Raw genomic sequence first — 9,620 nt, 5'->3', positions numbered from 1 at the left:
CATCAAAACTGTATCCTTCAGATATTGGAAAATCGCACTGTACACAAAATCAAGTTTCTATAGGTAAATCAAAGTATTTTTAGTGTATTTTAACTAGACATTGTTACTACTACCCATCACGAACACCACTTCTGCTTGACTAGTTAGTAACTTAGTATCCATGAGTCCTGAATCTGAGACAGGTACCACTGCAAGGACGGTAATATAAATGCATCATTGACCACCAAACATAATCTTCCCTAATAATGCAATGCTTTGGATCTTTACTTGGAAGCAAATCCCACTGGCGAGCATGGATTGCAGTTTAAGGCACAATCCTATGCTCTTCCCCTGGAATAACATTCACTGGGACTTCCTTCCTAAATGTTGTTTGCTTGTATTGTTTAATTTGTCATTATTTTTTAAGTTTCCAAACCATGCATATATTCTACTTTTTCGAAGGATTCTTTCCCAATCAGTTCTGAAAATGTTCTGTAAAAGATTGAAAATAAAGAAATGTTCTGTAAAAGATTGAAAATAAAGAATAAAGTAAGATTCTTTTAGACCAAACCAGTGATGGAGACAGAAACAAGTTTTTAGAAATACCGAGATGCGTTTTCACTTATTTATATTTTTTTAGTTGATACAAAGCTTCATGTGCACAGTGAATCAAATATCCTTAATGCAATTTTCATTATAAAGACATACATGTTAGGAGTTAAGATTCAGAAACTTTTTAATAATTTTCTTTTCAATATAATTTGTATAGGTTTTCAAGTCTGTTGTGAAGACGGGGGGAAAGAGAAGAGTGGGGCATTCCCCCCACCATCTGATGGAGGCATATTGATAGAAAACATTTAATGCTTTTCTCTGAACAGATTTGTAGAAATTATGCATTCTAAGTAAGGTTTTAAAGCAATTTTAAAGAGTAATTATTAAACCAAACTTGCTAGAACATTTAAATGTTTTATTTGAAATTGAACAAGGGAACTGAAGTATGAAAATATTCTGAAACGTTTATCATCTTTGTTTTAGTATTCTTCTCCTTCTTCGGCCTCAGCCTCCACAGAATCAACTCCCACTTCTTCATAATCTTTCTCAAGAGCAGCCAGATCCTCTCGGGCTTCAGAAAATTCTCCTTCTTCCATTCCTTCTCCAACATACCAGTGCACAAAGGCTCTCTTGGCATACATCAGATCAAATTTATGGTCAAGACGAGCCCAAGCTTCTGCAATGGCAGTTGTATTACTCAGCATACACACAGCACGTTGCACCTTGGCCAAATCCCCTCCTGGCACTACAGTGGGTGGCTGGTAGTTAATACCCACCTAAGGGGGAAAAAAAAGATTAACTGAAATCATGTTTTCCCAGAGTACAATTGCTCCAACACCCAAGGGAACCCCATCCATACATGAAGGAATCACCATAGGGCTTTAAAAAACTGTTTCTTCCTTGCTCCTTACTGGAGCAGGCAAGCAGACATTATGGGGAATGCAAGTTTGACATGAACTGAATCTCAAGTAACTTTTAACAATGCAGAAAGGGAGAACTGGATGGGAATATAGGGTAGTATCCAGTGGTGCCCCAGCACTAGTGCTAATGACATCACACTTAGTGCAACAGGGCAAAGTGGCGATTTGCTGCTGAAATGGAAAAATCGCCCCTTTTCCATATGGCACTTGTTAAGTTGCTGAAGTGCTGCTTTATGCTAAAGATACTCTTACTTCTTACCCACATCATTCCCATTCTGAAAACTAGTACTGTTAATTGCTTAAGAATGTTGTCAAATAATCTGAAGAAAATATAGTTGGTTGGAGCCAGAGTTGGTGAGTAAACCTATTGGAATCAATGACTACACTAAGTATTACCAAGCTTGGATCCAAACAGTAAATACTGTTGCTCTGTATGCGGCTTGCCCTTCTGTACCTTCCCTCAGAATCCAAAGAAGCATATTGCAAAATGTATTAGTCTATACTAAGCTCTCAAGGATGCCCCTGCACAACAGAAGACAATTGGTGGTTAGCTGTGATCATCTATTTTGGAGAATGTAGAAAATTGGATGCCCCTCCGATTCTCAAAACTGCCAGCAACTATTATCTGTTCTATGGAGAAAAAAGTCCTTGTGTGAAGTCTATTGCCTTATGAGATGTCCAGATATGGGCTGATTTTTATTTAAGCATTTGTTACACTTTTAATAGCTAGAGTCAGTGCTGCAAATAAGACTATCGGTCTTCAATCCAGTAGACTGGTTCAAATCTCTAATTACTTTGTGAAGTTGGTGACTTCAGACCATCACACTCTTTCAGTGTAGCCTACCTTAGTTACTGTGAGAATAAAATGGGATAAACCCATCTATGCTTCCCTGAGCTCCTTGGAGAAAAGGTAGAATGTATGAAATGTAATACTCATTTTCCTTAGTTAAGTGTTGTTTCATTTAGAAAAATGTCACCTGTTTTCTTTCCACATTGCGAACTTAAGGGATTTTGGAAATGTTAGCCTAACTGCATATTATGAAAATACTGCTTTGATCTCTATGAGTAGTAACTGCAGATGGCAAGCATATTACAAAAACAGAAGCATGAAAACTTCGGATAAAAGGTAAGAGTTATTAATGAACTATCTTAGCTTTAAAAGATATGGGGTAAAAGAGCATATCTAGCATAGCCACCTACTGTATCCCATTTAGTATGAGCAAAGAAGGACCTCAGCTGACCATCTCAAGGCACAGATAAAAAGAGGTGATCCTTATAGTACCGAGGTACCAGCTGGAAAGTAATTTAAAGATCAAAACTAGCATTTTAAATTGTGCCTGGAAACAGACTGAGAGCTATTGAGGATGACAAACGAATGGCATAGTGTATTTGTAAACACCTGCTCTGAGTTACCATTTCGCAGACGTTTCCAGACCATTTCCAAAGGCAGGCCTGTGCACAACACATTGCAGTAATTCAAACAAGAGGTTAATGGGCATGGATTACTGAAGCTAAGCTATCCCTGTCCAGATAGGATTGTAGGTCAGGTACCAATCTAAGCTAGTAAGAGGTGTGTAATATATAGAAAGATTTGACCAAATCAGTAGGACTGTTAATGTTAATCTGATATTTCTAGAATCAGCACTGTTTGCTAAGTTTTTTTTATGTGAAACTTGTAACATAAATATAAATAACGGCTTGGATCCAAGATTTGCCTTCCCTTGACAGAAGGGTCAAGGAAAAGACCTCTGGCTTGATTTTCTGGGATTTCCCTTCAGAGCTGGGCCTCATTCAGTAGGGTCCCCAAACCACTGTGTAGCATTTTCAAGGAGTGGAGGAACTACCATGGGGAGGAGTGGCTCACTTCTACCAGCCCAGTTCCATGCACCTAAATCTGGATCCAACCCGGTATATATATTTAACATGCAGGGGAAAAAATAATATACAAAATGTCACCCAAGTAGGTTTTATCAGAATTGCCACTTGAATAAGTTTCTCACTTTTTAGATATCCTGAGAATAAACCTTGTTACCATTTATTTCCACTCTTCAATGGATCCCCATTGGGGAACACTTACACCATCAGTTGATCAGTGTTTCTTCAACTATTCTTTCATTTAGTGAAACATTTTCTATGAACAGCAAGTTATATGTTGATATTTATCATAGTTATAAGAGAACAAGTTCCACTAACCTCACTTCCAAGTTTAGTGCTTATGAAAAAGTCTGCAAAAATATAGATAACGAAATGTGGAAACCACTACCCATTTTTCCTTGTCATGCACATAGTAACAAGCTTAAACATGAAAATGCGAACAGCATGTGCATCGTGAAAACCATTTACAGCACAATCCTATACGTGTTTACTCAGACGTTAAGTTCCATTGAGTTCAATGGAACTTGCTCCCAGTTAGGAGGATTGCAGCCTTATAAAGATACTGCTGACAACTTGTAGAAATACCACATAATGTTTTAACTACCTTGAATCCAGTCGGGCACCAATCCACAAACTGAATGGTACGTTTTGTCTTGATAGTTGCAATAGCTGCATTGACATCTTTTGGGACCACATCACCTCTATATAGCATACAGCAGGCCATGTATTTACCGTGGCGAGGGTCACATTTTACCATCTGATTGGCTGGTTCAAAACAGGCATTAGTAATTTCAGCTACAGATAACTGCTCATGGTATGCCTTTTCAGCCGAGATGACAGGTGCATATGTTGCAAGAGGGAAATGGATCCGTGGGTATGGGACAAGATTTGTCTGAAATTCTGTCAGATCTACATTCAGAGCACCATCAAAACGGAGCGAAGCTGTGATGGATGAAACAATTTGACCGATGAGACGATTTAAGTTGGTGTAAGTAGGACGTTCAATGTCAAGATTGCGTCGACATATATCATAAATGGCTTCATTATCTACCATGAACGCACAGTCAGAATGCTCCAATGTTGTGTGAGTAGTAAGGATAGAATTATAAGGCTCCACTACAGCAGTAGATACTTGTGGAGCTGGGTAAATCGCGAACTCCAATTTGGACTTTTTGCCATAGTCAACTGAAAGTCTTTCCATGAGCAGAGATGCAAACCCAGAGCCAGTGCCTCCTCCGAAACTATGAAAAATGAGGAAACCCTGGAGACCTGTGCACAGATCAGCCTAGGGGGAAAAAAGCCAGAGCAAGCAAAGTATTGTAATATTGCAACTGTGTATACCTAAACATGCAAAAACATTCAGAGCCATTATAAGCTTTATATATTTAGCACAGTGGATATTTAAAACATTTGCTTTTCAATTTTAAAAATAACTAGTTTCAAAATGCTTTATCTACTTAATTCTAGGTAAGAACTAGAGACTGATCTCTAGTACACTTTACATGAAATAAAAAAGAACATTTAGAAATGGCATGTATGACATGCGATTTTCATTGCAACTCTCAGTCATACATAGATAGTTCTGTGGTTGAAGAGAATGTGAAAGGAAATTTGATTGTGCCCTTAGTATTGATGGCCTATTATTGACAATTCCTATGGCAGGGCTCCCTAACTTTTTTGGACCCGTGGGCACACTTGGGAATATAAGTAACCGCTGTGGATACCACCACAAGATGTGTAATCAGTCAGTGGATCGCTACTGTGGCATCTACCAAAGCATCTATGGATATCAGGCTGCATCTTATTAAGCAAAAACTTTTGTTTCATGTCTGTTGGACACTGAAGGGCCTTTAATAAGGGCTTGTCTAATTTTGCTAATTGATGGTGGTGTAAAACAGTTAATGCTTGTTTTAAAAGTATGTTTTGGAAATGTCAAGAGTTTCTTCTTTTGGGGGAAGGTTATTAAACAGATTTTGTACTGGAACTGTCTTAAATAGTCACTGATATACATGCACTTTTAAATTAAGTAGCTGCTTCATGGCAATTAACATGCATAAATTGATTCAATGTACCCTTTTGACAACTAAAAGATTGATATTACAAAATTGGAAGGATAAACACTCACCTCCTATAATGCGAGTACCTTACAAAGCTTTCAGTATTTGAATGGGTGGCATATAGATGCCACCTTCAATGGATACTTATTTGGATATTTGGTCAGCTTTTGTTGAAGCCTATGTATAATTGCTAGAAAGTTGTATGCATTTCATATAATGGGAAAAAAATGTGGGTGCCCAAGTTGGGAACCCTGTCCTATGATGTACTTAAAGAAACTAACCAACCTCTCTCATATTTTCGTAACGGAATTATTTTCTGTAATGTATACATTCAAAGTATGTATTTTCAGGTTATTTTAAATAGTAATCTTAAAACTCACCAACTTGCGAATGCGATCCAGCACTAGATCAACAATCTCTTTTCCTATGGTATAATGTCCTCTAGCATAATTGTTAGCAGCATCTTCTTTCCCAGTAATGAGTTGTTCAGGATGAAATAACTGCCTGTAAGTGCCTGTTCGCACTTCATCTACAAGATTAAGAACAAACAACCCCCCCCCGTTAATTATTCTTATTCCAATCTCAGTATTCTGTCCTCTATTTTGCCTTGAAACTTTGTGCAAGAAAATGATAAGAGATAACTCTGGAGAGAAAATGTGCAAGAGATAACCTTTGTTGAAGATACATTTGTCTGCCAGTGACAACCCTAGAAAATGGCTCCAAATTGGGGTATGGTCTAATTAAAACTGTCTTATGATTATCACTAATTTAATATTATGGAGTTCGAAGATCTCATACAAAGAGAACTATTGTAGGTATGAAATGTGTCACTGACACTGCAAAACTTATAATAAAATCTGGGACAGAGTTCTTGAATAAAGATGAACAAAGAAATATTTCAGGATTTTGTTATTGTTTAAATGGCTTTACAAAACCAACTAAGTTTTGCTTTGTGTACCAAGTTTACTTGTGATTTTGCTGTAATATATAAATTGTATAAATTTGTATATATATAATTATATATATATATATATATATATATATATATAAATAAATAAAATTTTTCATATAAATTGTCATCTTGTTTGTCACAAAAAAGGAAACTGAAAAATTAACTTTTTCCGGACTCTTACAGTAATCTTACCTCTGGTTGTAAAGAGTAAGGAATATAGGAGGTTGCCTTATACCGAGTATGTCCTTCTAGCCCAGCACTGTTGACACTGACTGGCAACAGCTCTCCAGGGTTTCAGTGTTCAGACAGGATTTTTTCCAGCCCTAATTTGATTTCCCAGGGATCAAATTTGGGACCATCTGCATGCAAAGCATATGCTCTACCACTGAGCTATGTCTTTCTCCAGCTAATTGGCTTTTATTAACAGTGCAGTCCTGTACATGGTTATTTGAAGTGAACCCCACAATGTGAAATAGGGTTTACTCCCAGGTAAAGGAAAGGTTCCTCCTGTGCAAGCACCAGGTCATTACTGACCCCTAGAGGGACGCTGCTTACGCTGGCTTTTTCATGGCAGACTATAGCGGGGTGGTTTGCCATTGCCTTCCCCAGTCGTGACTACCTTCCCCCCAGCAAGCTGGGTACTCATTTTACCGACCTCGGAAGGATGGAAGGCTGAGTTGACCTGAGCCGGCTACCCGAGACCCGGCTTCCGCTGGGATAGAACTGAGGTCGTGGGGAGAGTTTTGGTTGCAATACTGCCACCTACCTCTCTGCGCCACACGAGGCTCTCTACTCCCAGGTAAGGGTACATACAATTGTAGCCTCATTTTGCGTATTTCCTGAAAATATTCTGAACTAGTCTTGGAAAATCTAGCACAATATATTCTACAATAGGAAGTCAGTGCTAAGTCCTGCAAAAAGGACCAAGTAACCTTGTTCCCTTGTCAGATCATTTCTGGCTAGTGATGTCAAACAAAGGAAGGGTTTGATTTGCGTGGGTCATGAGAAAAAAAGAGAGTTAATTGAGCACTTATCACATCTGGCTCAGATAGACCAGATTTTGGATTGGGTACTTCTACATTAGATAGGTTCAATGAAGTGGACCTTCAGATATTGGTTTAATACACAATAATACAATTATGACCAACAACAAAAATCTAGTGAAGTCTCCTTCAATATCTCCTTAAGACGACAATCTATACGGACTGTGACTTGCTTGCAAAGTGAGCAAGTCACACTGAGCTTATGCATGAAGAGTAGGCTGCATATTTATTCGGTATAACACATATACTTATGGCAGAATCCTATGGCTGGCTGGGGAATGCCAGAAGCTGTAGAACTTTTGTCCTCTCTAAATATGCAAAGGATTGCACCCTTGGTCCCAAATGAGATGTAGACAACCTGATGCACAAATCAGTTAAGGCTCAATACTTAATTCCAAGTTAATAAAATGTTACATAAAATGTAAATACTCTCTGAGAATCAGAATAAGTCAAATTTTTTACTGGACCAATTTTATTTATGAATGGATGTCCAAAATATTTATATATATAAAAAAAGAAAATGTCTTAAAACTCACATACCAACCACAGTAGGCTCAAGGTCCACAAAGACAGCCCTGGGCACGTGTTTGCCAGCTCCTGTTTCACTAAAAAAAGTGTTAAAGGAATCATCTCCTCCTCCTATGGTTTTGTCACTGGGCATCTGACCATCAGGTTGGATTCCGTGTTCAAGACAATACAGTTCCCAACAAGCATTACCAATCTGAACTCCGGCCTGTCCAACATGGATAGAGATACACTCACGCTGTTAAGAAAAATAAATAGATTAACATCCATACTTCTGGAATTTACTGTAGCCCCGTGAATTTAAAAAATGCACACTGCTCTGCCAACTATGTACCGGATAACGCCAAATGCCTTTCAGCTTTTAAGAGCATAAACCTATGCATGTTTACACTGAAAAAAGTTCTATAATTCCCAGCATGGTGCAGCGTCAAGCTGGCTGTGGCATGCTGGAAAACACAGGACTTTTCCCCCTGTCTAAACAGGCATAGGATTGCTCCCTAAGAGTGCTTCTCTTTTCAGGTACCTCTTTAACAATGTGTTTCTCCTTCTCTTTGGACCATCTACCTTCCTCAGGCCAAGCAAGGCAACATAGGGTCCTTCACAGGCTGTTTAACATCCCTCCAAAGAGAATACATTGGTGTCTGCTTTCCTTACAACATAAATATAATTAATTACACTCATTTTGTCACAAGTTCTCAAGAGCTGAATAATTACAGATCTGCTCACTTTTCACCCATCCCCAGGATCTCATGCGAGGATTCCTACAGGTTACTTATTCTACAACTCCCCTGCTTTTCCATAGCCCCCCGGCCCCCGTGACTATAGCTTAATTCTAGGAATGCAGGAGAGCAACTGCTCTCACGTTTTTTTCTGGTGCACGCCTCTCAATATCATCACCATATTCTTCCCCCTCCCCTGCAGCTCCGCACCATTACGAATCTGAGGTGGCGCCACTTTCAGCCCTCGCGCTCGACCCTCGCGCCAACGACGCGCGGCCAACTGACACCCTCGCGCCCCCTGGAGGTCACACGGCCGCACTCCATTGGCTGCCTCAACCACCTGTGGTTCCCCGAGTGCGGTGCGTGCGGCACTCTCACACGAGGCAAACGTTCGCGCTCACGAGGCCGGTTTCATGTTGGCGCCGCTCTTGCCGCAGGCCTTGCCTACCATCCTCTTACCCCACACTCTCGGCTCCCTCATAGCGTTCTTCTTCATGGCGGCACCCTGAGCCGAAAGGCTTCAAGGAACCGTCATGCACCCCCTTCCCTCTTGCTCCTCAGCGGCCCCGGCCACAGAAGCTCCCGCTCCCCACCATGGTGCCTCGCGGAGATGACGAGTTTCACGGTTGCTGCTCGCGCGTTCTGCGTCCAACCCTGTCTGAAGATGGCGTCAACTGGCGGCCGTTAGGGCAACCGTCTGTTTCGCGCGCCCCTCGGTAGCACCGCTAGCGCCCCATTGGCGGCGGCTGCTCCGCCGCTGCATGCGGATTGGTTAAAAGCGTTCTTTTTCCACGTCGCTTGTCTCTGGCCTGACCGATGTGAGAAGAGGGTGGCGTGGCGTGGCTGAAGGGGCTTTGGCCTACGCGGCTCTGGGCGGGAAACCGCTGTGATTCTGAGGGCGAAGTTGAGATGGTGTTATGGCTGGCAAATGGTTCGTCCGCAAGTAGATTAATAATAAAAACAATTTCGTTGAAATGGGATCTCTTTGTGTTCGGTCA

The 9,620-nt window shown here is 40.4% G+C and overlaps 1 protein-coding gene across 3 annotated transcripts; it reads right to left on the bottom strand.

Moving 5' to 3' along the window:
• Positions 1-362: 362 nt before the first annotated feature.
• LOC146351306 (tubulin alpha-3 chain) lies at positions 363-9,282 on the bottom strand. Of its 3 annotated transcripts, none has more exons than XM_084847045.1 (5): positions 9,216-9,282; positions 7,919-8,141; positions 5,764-5,912; positions 3,931-4,611; positions 363-1,307 (listed from the first exon to the last, which is right to left on the bottom strand). In XM_084847045.1, exons 1-5 carry the CDS (start codon positions 9,216-9,218, stop codon positions 1,011-1,013), a joined length of 1,353 nt encoding a protein of 450 aa, XP_084703171.1. In that variant the 5' UTR covers positions 9,219-9,282; the 3' UTR covers positions 363-1,010. The 3 variants fall into 3 exon arrangements, with proteins under 3 accessions (XP_084703171.1, XP_084703173.1, XP_084703174.1); XM_084847047.1 differs by having other exon boundaries at positions 551-1,307; positions 8,833-9,282; XM_084847048.1 differs by having other exon boundaries at positions 551-1,307; positions 9,082-9,282.
• Between the last annotated feature and the right edge of the window lie 338 nt (positions 9,283-9,620).

This window comes from Heloderma suspectum, chromosome 3 (assembly GCF_057233095.1).
Source record: "Heloderma suspectum isolate Gila_16-S chromosome 3, 16-S_ref, whole genome shotgun sequence".
Lineage (NCBI taxonomy): Eukaryota > Metazoa > Chordata > Lepidosauria > Squamata > Helodermatidae > Heloderma > Heloderma suspectum.
The sequence above is the reverse complement of the archived record's forward strand: the minus strand, read 5'-3'. Positions and strand labels throughout refer to the sequence as shown.

Bases quoted from the DNA above. Each gene is read 5' to 3' on its own strand.
- LOC146351306 (XM_084847045.1), bottom strand. The intron at 4,612-5,763 runs GTGAGTTTTAAG...TTTTCCCCCTAG, and splicing joins TGGATCGCATTCGCAAGTTG to GCTGATCTGTGCACAGGTCT. The intron at 1,308-3,930 runs GTAGTTAAAACA...TTTCCCCCTTAG, and splicing joins GGTGCCCGACTGGATTCAAG to GTGGGTATTAACTACCAGCC.